General features: G+C 38.8%; 1 protein-coding gene and 1 long non-coding RNA gene across 5 annotated transcripts; one reads left to right on the top strand and one right to left on the bottom strand.

The window, feature by feature from the left end:
* Window positions 1-120: 120 nt before the first annotated feature.
* On the top strand, window positions 121-19,280 carry LOC113681343 (fibroblast growth factor receptor 2). 3 transcript variants are annotated; one of them, XM_089196712.1, is made up of 15 exons: window positions 121-638; window positions 5,628-5,821; window positions 11,247-11,540; window positions 12,143-12,178; window positions 13,364-13,660; window positions 13,958-14,332; window positions 14,586-15,128; window positions 15,495-15,605; window positions 15,709-15,872; window positions 16,203-16,325; window positions 16,743-16,813; window positions 17,102-17,142; window positions 17,323-17,419; window positions 17,629-17,734; window positions 18,353-19,280. In XM_089196712.1, exons 2-15 carry the CDS (start codon window positions 5,743-5,745, stop codon window positions 18,704-18,706), a joined length of 2,691 nt encoding a protein of 896 aa, XP_089052838.1. In that variant the 5' UTR covers window positions 121-638; window positions 5,628-5,742; the 3' UTR covers window positions 18,707-19,280. The 3 variants fall into 3 exon arrangements, with proteins under 3 accessions (XP_089052838.1, XP_089052840.1, XP_089052839.1); XM_089196714.1 differs by lacking the exon at window positions 121-638 and adding an exon at window positions 3,616-4,148; XM_089196713.1 differs by lacking the exon at window positions 121-638 and adding an exon at window positions 5,017-5,221.
* LOC149050270 (uncharacterized) lies at window positions 1,761-5,732 on the bottom strand. Of its 2 annotated transcripts, none has more exons than XR_016183752.1 (2): window positions 5,602-5,732; window positions 1,761-2,146 (listed from the first exon to the last, which is right to left on the bottom strand). It is a non-coding gene; the product is annotated as an uncharacterized LOC149050270 (long non-coding RNA). The 2 variants fall into 2 exon arrangements; XR_016183753.1 differs by lacking the exon at window positions 5,602-5,732 and adding an exon at window positions 2,959-3,125.
* Window positions 19,281-20,953: the final 1,673 nt, after the last annotated feature.

Genomic DNA, 20,953 nt, shown 5'->3' with positions numbered 1-20,953 from the left:
AGGGCATCCGCCTTTGATAAACCCCTTCATCCTTACGGAAAAATGATATGATGATTGACATGGAAATCGGTTGCCAGTGTTGTTAAGCAAAATAAAGGGACTTATACATCAATTTATATCAATTTATTGTCAATTTACTGAGATAATAGAAACACTTTGCAATTGTCTGCGTCCCTAACTTTATCAAATCCTTAAAAGCATTTTACGTAACTTGGATTCCACACGAGATAAAAACGCCCTTGAAAGTATCAGCTGAAAGAAAAATGCCGCCGAAGACGCGAGATGAAAACATTAATTGCCATAATAATCTTAGTGTTTGTCCCGAGAATGTCGATTAGGCTAAAATCGAGGAGGCTGTTTTAATGAGGTAGTATTCGATGCCAAATCAATGGAACTTAACAAATAACCCTTTTGTTGACGATGATTTTACGCAAATAGGCTCTGATGTTTACACACAGTTTGTGTGCAATGTGTTTAAGTTAGGAAGTGGAAACTAACAAGGGAGTGAGTGATTGATAATAACTGAACAGCAGGTCGAAGGGAAGCGAATCCAGCGAGGGAAAGCAGATGAATGATTTGTGAAAACAAAAAGACAAAAGATCGAAGGAAAGAAACTTGGGTGTCGGAGTCTTAGCAAGGTGAGTAATAATGAAGGAAAGTCAAACTAATTGAAAATCAGAAGCAGAGAACTGAAATAATGAATTTTCTATTTCAGGGAGTCGCTAACTTTTTGTTTTCAATGCTGTGCTAAATTTGAAGTCAACAAACATCGGTTTCAACAGCTTCTATGAAGAAAGTAATTTTCAACCGTGTTTGACAAAACTGCTTTATTACGTGTTTCACCCTCCAACTCCCAGAAGTGATCTGACATGTAACTTCCCCCTATAATATTCATACATTATCCAGCAAACAGTTAATGAGAATATTCAAACTTATCAGGAAATGTGAAACAGCTAGAGGGGAGAATGATAACAATCAGGTCCAGTGATTTTAAGGGTTAAGCTCTGGTGTGAGAAATCAGTCGTACGGCCGAGTTTACCAATCAACGAGGGAGGTCCGTTTGCCAATTATTTCAAAAATAGCACCTTTGATACCTTTGGGTTCAAGTGTTTGGTTGGCTGATGTTTTGTCTTATTGGCCGAGACACATCAATGAGTGCTAAACAAAAAGAGCTATTGCAATCAGAGGAGTAACTTCCATTTAGACCGAGTGGTATTGATGTTCTACTCGCTTCTTGGGTTAAGCCGAAGCAATTGTAATCTCGTTAAGACCTGAATTTTTCTTTTATGATTATCTATTAGTATAACGGTAAATTATGGTTGCAGTGAGGAATGACTGTAGAGAACTGCGTTCATGACTGCTTCTTTCTTAATGTCCATGTATAAAATGCATGGTCGTATTTAATGAAAATGAGATGCCAGTAGTGTGTCAGTATGTGAGTGAGCGTGTGATTGTGCAGCAAAGGATATGCTGCATCTCTTTATCATCCCGGCTATGAGCCGATGAGAGCTTCAGCTATGAGAGGACATTCCCTACTCATGGGCCCATCATGCGGAGTGCCAATCAATCTATTTCTAGCGCTTGGTCATACTGCGCGGATATCGTATCAATGCGCTATTGATGAGCTATGATGAACGCGATCAGGTTGCAGGCTGCTGTCCCATTTTCGATGTAACACTCAGGCTTTGGGTATCGAATGAATTATTAACTGAATTATAACCTGCCCTAATGCAAACTCAGGAAGTTCATGCCTTAAATCCAATTGACTAATCTCTTTAACAAAAAGAACAACAAAACTTGGACTGAATAAACCTAGCTAATCGATAAACCTTGAGACCTAACATGGATGATTCCAGCAAAGCCTCGTTTGCGCCAGAAGACCGAAAAGCATGCCTCAATAGAATTCTAAAAAAAGCTTCAAGTCTTTGCTCTGCCAGTGCCAGTTACAAGAAAGAGACTTGGATCGATTGAGCCTGAAACCGACCGCACGCAATATGGCTAACTCTACAGGTTCTTTCTCTGCCCCAGATGCCCACGTACGCCCAAATTCAACACATGCGACCTCTGAAAGCACATTGTCCAGCTGCCTCAAGCCAAATGACCCAAGTTATGCCTGCCTTTCCGGCTCAACTTGAAAAGCTAAATCCTACAGTAAAAGGAAAAATAAATATCACTTCCAAAATCGAAGAAGCTATTCGCTAATCAGCTAAAAGTAGGTTAAGTACCTAAAGCAAACATGCAATGACGCCAGAATATTAAAGCAATGCTTACATTAACAAACAACCTTACCAGCTTTATGATCATTGATTACTGATGTTTTATGAAACGGAAACAGCTTATTAATCTTCCCATGAAAAGTTGTTCTAACATCTTGAGAGGAATGATAAACTGTAAAACTGGTCTTACTAAAAGTTATGAGATTGTTCAACGAAATAATCCCATGATTCCTCATTTCAGTCATCACAAATCGGCTCATTTTGGGTGTCATGTACTGTCTGCACTAACCTGTGCCCCAAAAGTAATTACTTTAGACTTTCTTTGCAATCATTTGTGTCAAAACTGATAAGTGAAACAATAGTGAACATTGTCAAAGATCAAGTTTAATTTTTCCTAAATTTGTTGCGTTTTGCATTGAAACTGAAGTTGTAACAACTGTTAAGTAACAGTTGGTTTCCGATGATAAGCTGGATACTTTATTTCTAGGTTTGTCTTGTGTTTCATTTAAGTCTCATTTGACTAAGTCTGTTTGTGTGTGATGTATGCTCTTTGGGATTACTTGCCTCCCTTGTTAAAAAAAAACCGAAATTTCAAGCCATATAAGCCTCTATTGTATTATGAATGATCTCAGCAAAACATTACTACACTTCATGCAGCGATACGCACGACGAAGACGAGATTAAGTTTGTTATACCATGTAAATCAGAAAAATCTGAAGCAGACTATTGAATCTATCAGCACCTAACTGGATAATTTCACCGCTGAAACTCTGAAGGAAACAACCCCAACTTCCCTTTGCAACACGAGACTCTGTAGGGATTTCTTTGGTTTTTCCGCCTTTCTGTAGTATTGACTTTCTTGGCTCGAGATCAAAGCTCCACTAATAAAGTTAACTTATATAGCAAACCAAATACAAAAGACAAGCTTTTGGCATGTGGCTTCAAATAAAGGAATCAATCACCGTCATCTCACGCGTTATTTGTATCAGTATTAATCGTGTACGGAGGAAAATTAGTTCCACAGTATCAATATTGCGGTGTTTTTACGTACTCTCTCTCGTCATGCAAGGATATCGTAAACCACTGTGGAATATCAGGCTCTTACCGAGCATAATAGGCGGTAAAGTGCCTATAAGAGAACTTGGGAGTGGTCCAATAAGGTCACCGAAAAGTGATCACTGAGACACTTCAGTGTGATATCTATTCTCCGCGCGAGAAATCTGAACTCGCTTCGGATTTCGCGAATTACCGTCATATGGTTTCATGAAACATGTGGTCTAAATTATACAGCAATCTGAACTGACCACGTTAAATATTTTGTCGATCGCGTAATGGTTTCCCTCTGATTTCAAATACACATCCTGACATGTTTCACTTCAGATGACAATATCTGATAACGTTTTTTTTTTCTGTATGAAGCAAATGAAATATTGTTTTATTTAGGAGAACATGACGATTTTCTGGCATTTTGGGTCCGTATCCTTATTTATCATCCTTATCGTTATTTTTTCGATCAATTCCATAGTTCAATGATTTCGAAACTGATATACCAAAACAAAAAACAAAATGGAGAATAATAAAGTTGAAAGAATGCAAGGCTGAGTGTCGCGTGAGCTCAGTGAAACAAGAGATGCTACTACTTTAATTCGCAAAAGCTTCCAAACAATTGATCACGGAAGAATGAGGTGAGTCTGATAGAATGCTCCGGTGCAGTGCAGGTCTCTTATCAATCTCAGTGTTCTAGCGATACAGCATGTCACAACAAGAACAGCACAGCATTTATAAATTTACAAATAATCTCCATCCGTGAATATCTGATCGCACAGTTATCAACTGCGCCTTTGTCAGCGTTGGCATTGAGTTTGGCAGCGGGACAAACGGCTCTGCAGGAATACTTACTGAGAGAGGACAGAGAGAGAGAGGGAGAGCAAAGTGAGTTGGATGAGTAGAAATTCACAATTAGCATTTGTAAAGCTTGCTACGCTGGATAATACCTGAGAATATTAAGAAGGAATTAACCAATTAAAATTTCATTAAAAGTAACTTTGTAGAGAGATTTACTCTGATCATTTGAGCCTTTCAGTGTATCCCTGTGTCATAAACAAGCTTTGTTCTCTGTGTAAAAATGCATCGTTAGTTGGCAGCAGTTAACTTTTTTCCCACCACGGTGTATATTTGATTGTTTCTTTTTCTCAGGTTTCATTTAAATATGGTGTAACAGCCAGGAGGCTAAGTCAGTGTTACTGCTTGTGATACACAGCTGTCCGATTTGCAGGGATCAAAATCTCCGGCGCACCATTGGTTCATTTCTCAGAGCCCTTTGCGGGTATTATGTGCTATTTGGGTTATTTAGATTTTTGCACAACAATGGAGTTCACGGGATAATTGATCTCTTAAAATAGCTTTTTGTATCAAGGTGGCCAAGTTCTTTTGTTTTGAGGCTTTGCTATTCGTAAGCAGTTGTTAAGCGCATCACTAACTACAAACAATCGGATGACGGGGTTACTGAACGAATCTTCTGGAAAGGAGCAGCCCTCTCCGGTGCGGAATAACCACATTTTAGACTCGTAGAAACTTAGATCTTTCTTGTGCTGGCGCGAATACTGATACTCCTCGCTCAAACATAACTCTTCAACTCTGTTGGATCTTTATGCTCCCTTAGTTTTCTTTAGAATTGTAAACAGTAGGAGCTAGGAAGCAGTGAAGGGCAATTTGTCTAAACACCGCAGAGGTGGTATAGAGAAGTTTTCTGTCACCGGAAGTGCCTAGGTGTGTTATCTCAGCACGAGTGCCTCTGACCGCTGTCAATGCGAAGGTAATTCGTGATCATTGTTTAGTTGACTGCGCCTAAGAAGATCGATTATTGAATTCGCCCAAGAGTGGACAATCAACAACTGGTAAAGAGAGCCTAATAGTCGCTAGACGTTTCTTCGAATTCGCGCAAGGATAGTAAAAATAGAATATTCGCGTCGCGGAATCGATGTATAGAAACAGAAGTTTTCCAGGTATGTTGGAAGTGTGTTCGTTTTATCAGTGACTTCGCAGGAAGTCCAACTATTTCATTTCCTTTCTACGATTCGACCGTATGCGTCTCATATGTCTGTTCAAAATTATGTCGATTTTTGAGTTTAATATGGGAGGAAGAATGCTCCGATTTTTCCCGTAACTTATCAGTTGGCTGCTCAGCAAGGTTGGTTATGAATGATGCCCAATACCCAAAGAGTAAATAACTAAGAACGTGACATTTTGAAGATACCGATACATTCATAATTCATGTGAAATTATTCTATAGAATTGAACGAATGAGTCATGATTTGAAATGATGCGGCAAATTGGTCGCTAAAATTACTCACTACAAGGGGCACAGAGCGTAACTTTCTCTTACTAAGCTTGTCATGTTCATCGTAACAGATCGGTGAACGAGTGCGTCTAATATTTCACTGGTTGGTGGCTTCAGCTTAAACCCCACAAAAGGACAAATCAAGAGATCCAGGATCAAGGGAGGCAAGCAACCGCTTCTTTCCAAATGATGTTGGGGTTAAGGAGCCTGGTTTTTACAGCTGCATTCACCGTATTAATTAGCGAAACAGTGCAGTCCTGCTCGGGTAAGTCACTTCATTATGTTCCTATGAAAGCCACGTTTTATACTTTAGTCCGATTGTTGAAAAATACGTGATACAGGAATGCAATGAAAATGTCCCAAATTATTTTTTACCTCTCGAGATGAAACTGATCTCTGATCTTTATTGTTTCACGTCGACAACATGCAATTTTTGAGAAAGTGCCGATTTCATTTAAAATCGACAAAGCGCGTGTCAATTTCGGAGATATCGACGTCAGCGTTGAATCGAGTGTCCATTTCATGAACTTGACTTAGCTCAAATTTGTTTCGTCTTCGTGTAGTAAACCGCGCAACAGAAATCCATTTATTCCTAAGCTTATAAAACTGCGGCTTCCTTTCGTAAGTCGTCCGACACTTATGACTAACTATTTAACTATGCTATCTTTTGTGTAAGCGGCCTTCGAAGCTTATTTGCAACGTTATAATTACAGTCCGCAAAACGAACCGACTGTTCAGTTGAATAGTTTCGCAACTTGCTTTTCATAGTTAAATTGGCACAACGGGAAGGAGTTATTTCGCTATTACAAGAAAGAAAAGGGTGCGAAAATTAAGCGAATCTTAACTTGACTTCGGTCAAAACCGAATTGCAACTGAAAACAAGGCTCTATTTCATTGTTATACACTGTTATTGTTGGTGAACAATTGATGGCTATTTCGGTCTTCCACCTCCCAGTCTTTAGGCCCAGGTACAGCGCTGATTATCTATCGCTGTGTAACCTTCTTTTAAGGTGGATATCTATGAGTTCAAGCTATCACTGTGAAGCTAAACCGAGCTGTAAAAACGCAACAAACACATAAGCGGGGTGCACCAAAGCATGTGATATTTAGAGGCCTTTTAGATGTAATTGGAGCTTTCAACATCATAACATGCACTAAAAGTACATCTAAAAACTTTATTAGTAAACTTCAGAGCGAAATTTAAGTCCATTAAACGCAAGAAATAAACAGGATTCCCTTCCAATTTGCACTGTGTTCAAAATTAGATAGAAAAGCGGTGCTTGTTTAAATTAGAAAGCAATCTAGATGGAACATAATTAGTTTTAAGCGCCAGTCACTCGTACAATGGAAAATTTAATCACTGATCAGTGGAAAATGACACTATGCAGCGCTAAAGCTGTAATCATAATTTGACAATTTGAAATATCTCTACACTAAAACTCCCAAGAAACGTTTCACTTTGCGCTCACTGCAAAACGTCACTCACAGTAAAAGGAAAACTTTTGACGGCCATCAATTTGATGCCACAAATATTTACTGTTGTTTGTTGAACGGAAAACAGTGCCTTCATTGTTAGAACTAACAGATCTGATGCCGCTTTAATGCGTCTACCAGAATACCATCATTTGCACCTTTATTTTTTCCCCGAACAGACGCAAGCAGAATCGACTTTGTTTTGACGCTATCAGTCCTGTCTGTTGTGGCGAGCCCTCTGCCAATCTGGTTGCGTGTAATCTTTTATTGTTTGCCAGAATGGGAAACAAGAACAATAATTGTTAGGCAATCGCATTGTCTTTTCTGAAGTAAGTTGCCTCGCTGGCGTCACTGCTATTAACCCACGCGAGACCCTCCGAGTTAGAGGCTTTCTCAACATTTTCTTTCATCAACTGAACTTGAAAAAGCGGAAAAATCGCCCTTTTCTGAAATTTATTCACTGTATAATGATATCGATAAGCAAAGGAAAAGCCACAAAAAGCCGGCAGATTAAGCAGAAGAGATAAGGCTTCAAGCTTGTCTCAAAGCTTTCTTTTTCGTCTTCTTGCTGCCTCCCATGACCCGACCCAAAGAGCCATCTATTTTAAATTTATATGGACAGGTCGTCTCTTGTTTTGTTTCCTCTCCAAACAACAATGATGGCTTGGAAGAAGTTCTATCTTAAGCAATAAATTGCTTTTAACAAGGCCCCGACTGCTAGGAGTTGCACAGCTGTGCTGTCAACTTCTCAATATTTTCCCGGAAATTTTGGATCTCCTCGGTGGTTGAAAAAGACATTACCCCACCGACCTAATCTAAAAAAAACCAGCCTCTTTGTCACTTGCTCGATCTTTTAACTCGGGGCGTGAGTTGATCAAGTGAGCGGTGGCCTGCACCATTTTCAGTAGAAATTGGAACGTAGGTCAAAAGCTGATGTGTGAACGTTTTGCTGAGAAAGAAGAATACTACTTGTTATCTCTTTTCTGTTTTCCTAGGATGCAGAAGCGTTGTTATTAGTTTATCTCCATGGCAAAATATCATCTCTTTTAAATCCGGCAATACCAGTCACTGGACACATTAGTTCTCTTCATGATATCAGTATTCCTTACACCTACGAAAATAGAATAATCGATTCTATTGAAGACGCGCGCGTCTTCCTGTATCAGTACGGAAACGTTTAGAATTTCACATCCTCCCCTTTAGTGGGATCACGGGGTCGACACAGTGTCAGAGAACAATTTCATGATTTTCTCATGAAATGCATGTTCGCCAGCCCTTCGCCTCTAGAAGGTGACGGGGAATTATATTCAGCTGCAAATGTTTTGATCTTACAAGAAGCGGAAAAGTACCCACTAGTGTTTTCTCCGCATTCAACCAATATCGTCGCATTATTTTGGTCTGCTAATACAAAGTCCTGTTGTGTTGATTCGAGGTCAAAATACACGTGCTCAGTACAACGAAATGCAACACTGTAAAAGCAGTTCCTCGTGGTTTGTGAAATCCCAGTAAGACGTCCAATAGGTTAAAACTTGCCAAGGCATCATCCGTTGTACGTGCATTAGGGCTCGTCGGCTATCAAAATCTCATTACGTGAAGATATTTCGCACCATTAAAATAGTATATTTAGTTTACTATCCATATATTAATATTGATTTACTCAAGGTAGCTCTTGTCTCACAGAATAATTAAGTTACCAGCCTAATCCGACTAAGACTTCATAAACGATCTACTGTATAAGATTCCCTTTTTGTCCCTGATTCTTTTATGAAATTTGAGGCGAGGTTAAGTTTTCTTTGAATTTTTATCACCTTTGAGTCAATGACTTTCCCACCACCCTATTTATTCACAAACATGACCATTCGATCCAACTTTTCATAGCCTAGTTTTGTCTCTCTCTAGCTTCGCTCCTTCGTTCATTCGTCGGCTCGTTCGCTGACTCGCTCGTGCCGCTGGCATTCGCTGGATTAGAAGCTTTGTATCCTACAAGGTTCAGATTATTCGACACTCATTTGAAATATTTGCGCTACCACTTTGTTTCTGAAGAAATAATAATTTGAGCAAATAGAAGTCGACAGTCCTCGACGATGAGTTTTGTTGCCACTTTGTCTTGCTTTTGCTTTTAAACCGCGATCAGAGAAGCAAAAAATTCTGTGACTGGCGAGGGAATGAGCGGATTTGAAACATGTAAAGCAGGAAACTAATTTTCACGAAAAATTATGTGATAAAGTCGGGGTAAAGAATTCAGTGTTATACGTGTTCTCGGCTTTATGCTGCTGCAATCCCAGATGTTTTCTCAGAATTTTCTTTCCGAGAAGTCATTTTTCATTACTGTCATTAACCAAATCAAAAACACTTCCAAACCAAGTCCTACCAAGAGCTGATTGGTATTTTTACTCTTGTATTTGTTCAGTTTGGGTTGGAATTGCAAGGGAGCTAAAGGAAAAAAACCGTGAAAATCTTTTCAATCAGGAACTGAGGCATCCTTGAACACGACTTTTTTATTATGTCATTTCGATGGAATAATTTGCTTGGTCTGGGATCAGTTACTTTTAAATTTAGAGTAGTATGGAAAATCAACCAAGCATTTCTTATGCGGTCTTCTAATATTTCCGCTCCAGTCTGAAAAATTTCATTCTCTGCTGTCTGATCGATTGAGATCGCATGCTTTTTATTTTTTTTTTCTCTAAGACACTTTTGGAGAGATTCGTAGATAACAATACTCTTTGAAATTGGACTAATCTGAAAGAAAAGACAAGAACAAATATTTAGGAGATATAACAGTCTGACAAATATAAACTCCCAATTTCTTTGTTTATGTAAGAATTTCTCATATAAGTCTTTTTTCATCAACTGTTGATTAGATCTAACTTAGTATCACGAAGCAAGTGCTCTGTACTTGTCCCCCCGAAACAAATTTTATAGTGGTGGGAGACTTAATTAAAACCAGAGTGGTTCCTGTCTCAGTTTCAAGGTTATCCATAAATATGCCGTGACTGTGCCTGTTTGTCTCAAGCGGAAAAACCATACGTTCTTTCTCGATTTGTCATTCGGTTTTTCGAGACTAATGTTGCAGAAAACCGGTATTTCCTGTTCACTGAATTCAATTTACTTCTTGACCTTTTTCATGACAAACTTTACAAGACGAAAGGCAGAGCAATCTTTATGACAGACGATGACTCAAATAATAATGCATGGGAAAATTCATTACCAGAGCTACGGATAATTAATAATTAAAAAAAAATAGTTTTCCAGCCATACAATGATTATTTTGGTATCGACTTGATAGAGACGATGGTCAAAGTATGAGTTTTTGTGGTTGTAGTAATAACGATAAAACACGAAAAACTTCTAAAATTTTCAAACCATGCAGTACCGCAGTTAACGTGCAAATGCTTTTGAGTATGTTTTTTTCTAAAGAATTTGTGTGTTAAGTGACGGATTAACCTTTAAACGTTTTTTTCTGTAAGACGACGGCTATGAGTAGATTTACGTAATAAAAGCTTTCTAAGCCACAGTAAGTCTGCCACGTAGGACAAAAGAAAAGTCAGTCAGGCACTCACTATTGACATCTGGACTAAACTTCTTAGTTGCACAATATGCAGACCCGATGTCTAAGGCTTGATTTACTGTAAGACTGCGTAAGCCGTATATAAGCTCTTTTGTGCTTACAGTCAATCAAGCCTAACCTAGCCACGAAGCTTAAATTTTGCAGGAATTCATAATTAGTTGTTAATTGAAAGTGCCAAACTGCCTGGTTAGGATTCGAAAAGTTTTGAAAGAAGGTCACTTCATTTCAGCGTTAATTTGCGATATTTTAACCTTTCGGTGACCTTTCATGAATGTCCGGTTTTTCTCAAAAAGAGACGGGAACAATAGGAGTAGTGACGCCGCTGACCTTGTGAAAGGTGAACAGAGCTTTCTCAAATTGTGAATTCCATATCTCAAACCAAAATGCACTGTTCATTTGCCCACTCTGTAAAAAACGTTTTGAATAGGCAAGGACGTTCTGGCAAAGGCCTAAATTAACGAGTGCCAGAGGCAAACCGAACTTCAAAATTTTCTCGGTAATCATGAAGCCAGTGAGGACTTAGGGACAAAAGAAAAGGGCTGTAAAATTTAGCCTCAACCAGTTTATAACAAAATCATCATTAATTTATCCTTGCCATGAGACAGGATACAAATGTAGTCTATTCCTAAACTCAAACCATCTCTTTCAGTTCCTACCATTCGTGATAAGAGGGGAAGCCAAATAAAAGTCATCGAGGTGACCAACGGGAGGGATGTGAAACTCACTTGCCAGATCAGAACTGTTGGTCAGGCCTCAAAACCAAGGTATTACTGGCTCAAAGACAATCAGACGCTCATTCCATCGAATCATCACCGTATGAGGTTAAAACTCTACAGATACTTAAAGATAAAAAAAGCCCAGAAAGAGGACGCCGGCTTCTACACCTGTGTCGCGGTAAATGACTGTGGCGAGAATTCTTTTACAATACAACTATTTGTTGGAAGTAAGTAAAATATTTGTGACCCTCTGATGTTTTTAAAACTATAGCCACGCGCGTAATTTATAGTGAGATCCTGAGAGGTTAAGCTGGGAAAGTTCTTTTATGCTCTCTGTATGCCAAAAAGGAGGTGATTTCAGTTTGTGTTGAAGTTGCTGAAGTGAGAAATTAAAGCGGGTAATGAAGGTAATTACTCCTTGCCATCACTACGGACGTTTGTTACAAACGAAGGTACAATGTTTTCTTTACCATTAACCTTTTACACCCTAAGATCAGTATGCATATTCTCCATACTGTTTTCTATACATTTCCTAAGGTGCTGACAAGGAGAATTTGTTTAACAATCAAGAGCTCCTGTACTTGTTGATCATTTCCAGTATTCTCATGACCTTAATGTTTGATTTAGGGGTTATACTATGAGGAGAAATTAGATGCCAGTCACTCTTGGGGGTTAAAGGGTTAAAGTAATGAGCTAAGGAGAGCTAGAAACTAAAAACACCGCTAGGGCATGGGAAGGGAGATTCAGGGGGATGTAGTCACAGATAACTTGCATTACGAAAGAGCTGTCCACGGAGAGAAATCCTTGGTTTTTTTTTTTTTTCTTTAAGGTCCAACAATGGATCCCAACAAAAATACAACAGGAGGTAAGACAGGTGTTCTTGCATTTCTTATCAGAGGAAGAAAAAAAATGAAAGATGAATATAGAAGTAGTTCAATTGATGCAGGGGCCAATTTTGGCTTTTTTTTTAATTAGAGAAGTCGATTCTGCCACTAGAAATAGACCGATATTGAAAAAAATTGACGTGGGGTTCAAGCTTATCATCCACAATTCCCATTAAATGAACCTTTCAGGTTAAGACATTATAAAATTTAATTGCAAAATGATAACAATTTGGCTGTCGTATTTGTCATCCAGTAGATTTCGTGAGTGTTTCACGTTTTATGCGTCCAACATTAATACGGGAACAGAAGTGGCTTAAACCCTTCCACTCTCAAGATCGGATTGTTAATTCTCCCTCTAGGTGCTACACATTTCCTTGTAAATTAGGTACGAGAATTTGGTGTTAGATCAAGAAAACAACCCTGTAACTGATAAACTTTCAGTATTCTCATTACATGTTTGCTGGATAATAATGTTATGGGAAGAAGATACATGTTAATCACCTCTATGAATTAAAGGGTTGAAAGGTTGTGCTTCAAAGTGACGTACAAAATTGAATCAAGTTACGTCTGCTCTCTCCCCCCCCCTCCCCCCTACCCCTTGTGGAGGCGCGTGGCGTCGTGGTTAGTGCGCTCGACTCCGGATCGGGTGGTCCGGGTTCGAGCCCTGGCCGGGGTCATTGTGTTGTGTTCTTAGGCAAGACACTTTACTCTCACAGTGATTCTCTTTACCCAGGTGTACAAATGGGTACCAGCAAATGTGCTGAGGGTAACCCTGCGATGGACTAGCATCCCATCCAGGGGGGAGTAGCAATACTCCCAGCCGCTTCATGCTAAGAAAACCGGAGTTAAGCACCGGCCCCATGGACCACTTGGGCCTGTATAAAAGCTTTACTTACTTACTTACTCCCCCTCGAAGCTTAATTCTCAATGAACGAATTTTTTGCCGACATCTGAATTTACTGAGATGCAGTTTAAGTAGGATAGATTATACTTGGCGGATAAATAATACCTTCAGCCATTTGTAAGGTCTAAATTTGTGACACTATTCCATAAAGACTTTCCGCTTTAAAATTCTTTATTGAGTGGGAGATCGTTCAATGCATGCACTGGCTGAAAATGTTGAAAAAGCGACTTTGCCTCAACCGTGGTTATTCTGTATATCGCAGTTGCTCCAAAATTTACGGCGAATGACAACAGGATGAAGCGCAACCTTCTTGCAGTACCCGTTGGTAACTCTGTAAAGCTGGACTGTTCTGCCGATGGAAACCCTCCTCCCACCGTGAAATGGTACAAAGACGGAAAGTTGTTTAAGGAAAGGAAAGGTGGCAACATATTGTATCTGAGTCAATGGACAAATATATTGAATCTGAAGGACTTGGTTCCCTCTGACACTGGGTCATACACTTGTAATGTGAGCAACTCATACGGGTGGATTAATCATACATACAAAGTAGACGTTCATGGTAAGGACAAATCTAGTGGTAAAAGAATTCTTGGTTCACTCTTAAATTTTGCTATTAAATGCTTTTTTGTTCTCGGAAGATCCCATTCTCCGAAGTAAGTTGTACATTTCCGATCCCTTCTCTCAAAAAGAAAGAGTCGGTCAATTATTGAATTAGTAACTTTGCAACTTAGTTATTGAATCATCATGTCTCTCTCTGTCTTAAACAGTTAGTCTGTCGGTTGTTGTGAGCAACCTCGTAATAACTGTCCTATGTGTACTGTGTACTTCCAACATTTTAATGAACCCTGTGTTTCAGAACGAGCTCGTGCTGAACCAGTAGTCCTTCCCATGGAAAATGTCACGGTCTATCGAGGAGAAAATGCCAGCTTAACATGCAAAGCATTAAGTGATTCCATGCCTCATTTCCAGTGGCTGAGGTGGTTTCACACGCACTCCAATAGTTCGACTAACGGTTCAATTGAAAGTCCACACTACGAAATCGTGAATAAGGACGACGCAGACCAACATGTAATCGTACCACCAACTAATGGCAAAAAGTTTGATTTCCACGGAGTGAAGTTGACTTTGGTTAATGTTACGAAGAAGGACGTGGGCAAGTACACTTGCATTGTGGGTAATGCTGTCGGCTACGCTGTCGAACATGCTTACATTTCCGTTCGCGATTGGCCAGGTGAGATAGTTACGAAGATGATGATTTAATGAATAATTTTAATAGTTTATTAAATAATTATGATGAAAAGTTTTGGTTTTTAAGTAATAGATCAATCTGAATAAATAAGGGTTAAAGAAGGAATACACAGAGGGACGTGTGAAGTATCTTAAGCGCGAGCGAGTGAACGAACCAGCCGATTAATTCTCGAAGGATGGAGTGGACGAATTAACCATTAATTAATGAAATAATACTCTTTTATTTTTTTCTTCAGAGCTAACAACTTCGTCACGGCCTGACACGATCAGCGCCGTAAACATCACCTCTTTTCCCCCCAACCAGAATGTGGAGGCACAAATAGTGAAAGCTGATTTGCCACAATCAAAAAAGAATATGTACATTATGGTGTTTACCATCTCATTCATGGTTTTGGTGTGCTTTGCATTGGGGTTCTTCGTCTGCCATCGCAAGCTTAAGCTCTATAAAGGCGCTAATTATGGTATGGTTTCCACTGATAAACCTAACGAACTTGTTGTCCAGTATAGGACACATGCGCCATCGGTCGGTTCCTCTTCGTCTTACGGGTCTACGGCTCCATTGTTACGTCAGAACAGTTTGCGCCTTCGATTGGGTTCTAATTTGACACAAGTGTCAGAAGTGGAAATGCCATTGGACCAAAAATGGGAAATTGATAGGGAGCAGATCGTGTTGTTGGGGCTTCTTGGAGAAGGAGCTTTTGGTAGAGTCATGAAGGCTGAAGCGCTTGGATTACCCAATATGCCCTACAGATTCGAGGTTGCTGTGAAAATGTTGAAAGGTGGGGTTGATTTTCTTGTGTATCTGAATTATACCTCCCTCAAGGTCTGAATGCGTCACTGAGGCTGCCCGAGTTTCGTTATTGTCAAAAACAGACTTGTATGTCATTGCTGAATTGAAGAACTTTACCGACTTAAAATTTTTACGCTCACCGAAAAATATCTTAACATTCACAATTCTTGTATTCTATATACAAGGCTAAAAGGTTAAAAAATTAAAATGATTAAACCAAACGTTTTAATTTTTTAACCTTTTAGCCTTGTATATAGAATACATTTTACAAAGCGAACATTATGGACATTCACAATTCTTATTAACGTTATCTCACCCCTTTAATTGAAACGGTCAATCCTGTCATTTATTTCAGAGGATGCCACTGAACACGAACTTGCAGATCTTGTATCAGAGATGGAGGTGATGAAAACTATTGGAAAACACAAGAATATTATCAATTTAATCGGAGCCTGCACACAGGGAGGTTAGTTGATTACTCCACACCACGGAAAAACGTTTTTTTCTCCTCTCGTTGTTAGGGATGTTAAACTAAACCATGATTCTACCATTATGCTCTTCATTCTCAGGTCCGCTGTTTGTTGTAGTGGAGTACGCGCCTAATGGTAACCTAAGACAATTCTTAAAAGATAGGAGACCGACCAGGGAATACACGACCACCCTAACCCTCAAAGACTTAGTCTCTTTTGCCTATCAAATTGTGAGAGGAATGGAATATCTTTCTTCAAAGAAGGTTAGTGTTTTGTATATCATCCATCTTCATTTCTGAAAAGGAACAAATCTAGCTGAGAGAATAACCCAAATGATTTCAGGGGATGTAATCGAGTTTTAATTTCATGATATCATGGAGTTTTAATTTACACAATGAAAGAAAGTAAAGCCGTCAACTTCTTTTCAAAGGCTGTTGGGATAAGGAATTGAAACCTGGCGATTAGCAGGGTGGAATCCCATTTAATCCTCTGACACTAACTTGTAAAGCCACCCTTCCCTAAACACTCTAAGCTTGTTGGAGGAGATTTGGTGGTGGTCTCTGAGTTGTTAACTGTTTCTGTCTAATTCTCAGTGCATTCATCGTGATCTCGCGGCAAGGAATATTTTGGTTGGAGAGGATAACATAATGAAGATCGCAGATTTTGGACTTGCAAGAGATGTTCATCAAATCGATTACTACAGGAAAACAACAGATGTAAGCTATAATAGATTCTTAGTTTTGTTGTACACTAGTGAGAGGACCGAGTGGAGTTCCATTCGGTCTGTAGTCATACGACTGACTTCACGAAAGTGTGTGTATTTTTCCGAAAATATATCATTCAAAAATATGATTACAGACGCAACTTGAACAAGAAAGAAAAAAGGGAATCATGGGTTAAGCAATTGAAAGAGTCTGAAAGAGTCTGATTCTGTTCGTTGGAATACGATAGAAAATAAATCCATTAGTCTTAAGACCCGTCCACTTTCTCGTTTGAACTGTCCTTTTTGAATGACGACACGATCTGTTATCTCACCCGCCATTGCCCCCTCAATCCAGTGAATTATTAGATTGCAGTGTTCAAACCTTAAGATACTACTCTGTGTCACCAATTTTTTTTGTCTTGATCATTAGGGTCGCCTTCCAGTGAAGTGGATGGCAATCGAAGCTCTCTTTGATCGGGTCTACACAACGCAGAGTGATGTGTAAGTAGTTTTTTTTCTCTCATGCGGAGTGAAGATGGTGAAAGACATCACTACACAAAATGAACAAATGAAATGTTATCTTTTAGAACCATTCGAAGTACTCTGCATACAAAAAAGAAAAGTAATTATGATAACATTGATAGTGGAGATAGAAGTGATAATGATGATGATAATGATAGTGGTGAAAATAATAATAATCTTAAGATTAAAAATTATATTAATAATAATGATGATTATAATAATAATATTGCTGATAATAGTATTATGTCGATTCTCTACCTCTTGCAGGTGGGCGTTTGGCATACTCTTGTGGGAAATAGTTACTTTCGGTAAGTAAATTAAATTATTTTTCATTAACATGGAGTGTTTTTTTGAAAGGGAATAAGGAAAGGCGATGTGAAAGGTAAATCAGCCAACGCCCAGTTTATGAGAATCTTTTTTGTAACAGAGACATAATTAAGCTTGGAACAGGAATTAAAAATTTCGTTTTGGCGTTTTTTCGTGACTAGGTGGCTCACCGTATCCTGGTGTACCTTTGGAAAACCTTTTTGAGCTTCTGAAGTCTGGACACAGAATGGAGAAACCTTTGAATTGTCCTGACAACATGTGAGTGGCTAAGGATATTTTTTTGGAAATATTTAAATTTAGCCTCAGACAACGCACTTTTGTTGTTCAATCCGTGATACTTTACTGCTGTAAGCTAATGGCTGAGTCGACCGCAAAGCTTTTTCTAGAATGACTTGAGTACTATTCCGCACGTAACAGCCCGATCTTTATGAGATATAACATGCCTTTGGTCTCTCCGTTTCCCATAGATATGAAATTATGTTTAAATGTTGGAAAGATTTGCCGCTGCACAGACCAACCTTTCAAGAATTAGTCCAAGAGTTTGACGCTATGTTGGTGTCCCTGTCGGACAAGGTTAGTGTCGTTTTTCTTGATCATCAGTGTTTCTCTTTGTTTTTTTTTCACACTCTTTCTATTCTATTGCTTGTCAAAATTTGTTATTAATTACAAACATCACCTGCACTATCTTTAATTTCCTTTGACTGAGTTGAGGGAATAACCTATATCAAGAAGAAAGGGTGCACGTTCATAACAAAGTTGTTTAACCTTTTAACCCTACGAGTGATTGGCATTTAATTTCTCCTCACCATATCACTCCTGAATCAAACATTATGGTCACGAGAATAAAGGAAGTGATCGCCAACTTAAGAAGCTCTTGATTATTAGACAAATTCTCCTTGTCAACACCTTAGGAAATGTTTAGAAAACAGTATGGAGAATATGCATACTGATGTTAGGATGTAAAGGGTGAAATGAAAAGCTTTGAATTGTGGACAGCAATTTTCCTTACTCCTTGTTCATTCTTCTTTTATTCTGTTGCTTTCTAGAATTTGATAATACTTATTAACGTCGTCTGCACCATCTCTAGCTAAGGCAAAGGGAATTCCCTAGTGTAATAGGAAGGGGTACATAAGTAACTCGAAATTGTTTAATTAGATGAAATTAACCCATTCTTTTTTAAATACTTTCCAGGAATATCTTGACTTAGATGCAGTTTTAATGAGTCCTTTGGAACCTCAAACTCCCACGTCATCAGAACCAAATTCAACTCCACGAAATTCGTTAGGAACTGATCATTACACGGAAAATGATGACAGGGACACTGACAATGTATTCGTTGATAATCCCAGCGATGTATGGGAATCCAGACAAAATACACTTACGGCTCTAAGAAGAGATTCAGAAAGCATGGACACCAGAAAAATGAATAGCGTCGAACAGCTGGACAAAAAATTTGCGGTACAGGAACGAGCCGGAGATGCCGACGAGGACAAAAAACAAACACGCGTCGTTGCGTCTCGCTTACCAATACAAAGTGATGTGTAATCAAGAGCATTTATACGTAACGCGTGTTACATCAGTCTATGGTGGAGCCAAAGATCACGCATGAGTTTAAGCCACGCACATAATACGGTTATTTAGCCACCTGATCCTGATCGATGGCTCATGGGTGTTATGGAAGGGAGTCAGGATTTTACTACGAATGACTAATGACTCAAAGAATAGCCACAGAGATGTATTCAAATTGCAGTATACACTACATGAAAATATCATGAGAATTCAGAAAACTACGCTAATGAATGAGGTTCCTAAACAACACAAACGCAAATTATAAAACGGGTTTTCTTTTAACTCGGGAGAGCCGACTCAATAGAGGTTTTTTATGCTATGTTGGTTAACTTTACAGACATGAAGCCTGCACTAGGCAAAGTAGTGTAAAGCTGGATACATGACACACAGGTTTCTTTTGCACCATCTAAGCAAACATTAAAATTTGGTGTTGATTTTATGTCTCACATTTGAACACAACTCAAAATTAAAGGAAGCCAGAGATAGATAACTCATAGCGAATTATTAAATAGAAAGTTTTATTATTAAAAGGAAGATTTTGTGTTTTCAATGTTTTGATTGTCATTTTTTATAGCATTAATCAGGGTAGAGCTTGATGACCTAAACAATAACCTCCATTTAAAGTGAAAATTTGGTTGGATATTTGTCCGAGAAGGGAACAGTTATGCAAGGGCAAAGTTCGGGAAATTGTTTGAATTTCGAGTGACAGATAATGTCTAAGGAAAAATACAGGAAGATGTCTTTGTTCCAAATGAAGGCTATTGTGTCAGTATCCGTCAAACAGTTTTGCAGCGCGAGTGAAAGTCGTGTAAAAGCAGCTTATTGTCCAAAACGTTAAGTGTGTGTGCGATTTTCATTTCTGTAGTACGGCAAATTATGAACAAATAAGTAAGTCTCTTCTTCTGTTGCTTGACAGGAACAAAAACGCTCCGTCATCTTGTATCATGATATAAACTAAGACTTTCATGAGGTAACAGTGAAAATTGGGGAACATTACTAAATGTTCCTCAGATAAGATGGAGTATATTCGATAAAGTGAAGAGTTTAAAACAAACGCGCGTGGGCAAAGATATCAAATGGGTTATGAATGTGGACATGCGGGCGTGATTCATTCCAATACCTAAATTGTCACTCGTACAGTGCGCTCAAATTGTAGTAATTATGACCAAACCTTTATAAAAGGCAGTTCTTGCGATATCATCAGTGATGATCGGTCTCTCAGTTGCTTATGAAACCATTACCGCCATCCGTGGCGCAAGTCTCTTTCCAAGCAAAACCCAATTGGTGGTGTGATAGTTATTAACTGAACACTGACTCGCAGAACAACTGCATTGTATTATCCCTCTTATTACGACCGGCGTGAAATGGTTGATATGTGCATGCTGTTTGGCTGAAGAAACAAGAAACTACTCCAGGAAAACACTGCTCTTTGCCACGCCTCTCAGTTGCTTGGTAACTTTAGTCTTTCGATCGAGACCTGAGAGCTCAAGTATGCCTAAAAGTTCAAATTAAACTTACCCAAACTATCACGTTTTCCGGCCACTTAGTCTTATGCAGTATTCAGAATACACTTTAATTGTTGAGTACAATTACAAAATTATTTCATAAAAAGTTCACTTACGATCTACAAAAATTTTCCTTCCACTCATTAAAAGCTCCCATCTCTGTGCTGATCCAATTAGACTGACGTCACATCAGGCCATTCACGCACGTGGATAAAAGTTGTACTTTAGTCGCCGACTCAAAATAAACTGAACCTGCGACTTGAAGTTCATGATCCTTTACACGAAATTCTTCATTTGGGTTTTAATGTGGGAGGAACGACGACTCTTTATAGCATCATTCTGAATTCTGTGACACGAAAGGTAAACTTCGAGGAAAATGCTTGTGACATTTGTGCTCGGAAACCGGTTTAATAGAAGAATGACACTGGCGAACTGGAGAGAATGTTTAAAAGTTGGTCCTGCGCCAAGAAAACTGCGATACTTTGTTTCTGGTAAAATGCAGTTTATTCGTTTACGCTCTTTCTTAACAAAAGGTAGGACCATTATTTTGATAATTTAATTTGTTTGAAAAGTATTTTGCGTCAATCCGAGTCATTTTACTCTCGATATAGTGTAAGGAAAGTTGTTTGCCGGGCTGTTACGTTCTGAGATCACAATAAATTTGATCTTTGTTGTGTTGAAAAATAGTTAAAAATCGTTAGCATAAAACATTGAACTA

The sequence above is a fragment of the Pocillopora damicornis genome, chromosome 2, assembly GCF_964200805.1.
Source record: "Pocillopora damicornis chromosome 2, jaPocDami1.2, whole genome shotgun sequence".
In the NCBI taxonomy this organism is placed as follows: Eukaryota; Metazoa; Cnidaria; class Anthozoa; order Scleractinia; family Pocilloporidae; genus Pocillopora; species Pocillopora damicornis.
This window is presented reverse-complemented; position numbering and strand designations above follow the sequence as displayed.

What these genes read in the sequence shown, in the direction of transcription:
- LOC113681343 (XM_089196712.1), top strand. Translation starts at nt 5,743, where the DNA reads ATGATGTTGGGGTTAAGGAGCCTGGTTTTTACAGCTGCATTCACCGTA. An exon ending in CAACAAAAATACAACAGGAG is followed by an intron (nt 12,179 to 13,363) that starts GTAAGACAGGTG and finishes TGTATATCGCAG; the next exon opens with TTGCTCCAAAATTTACGGCG. An exon ending in TTCCGTTCGCGATTGGCCAG is followed by an intron (nt 14,333 to 14,585) that starts GTGAGATAGTTA and finishes TTTTTTCTTCAG; the next exon opens with AGCTAACAACTTCGTCACGG.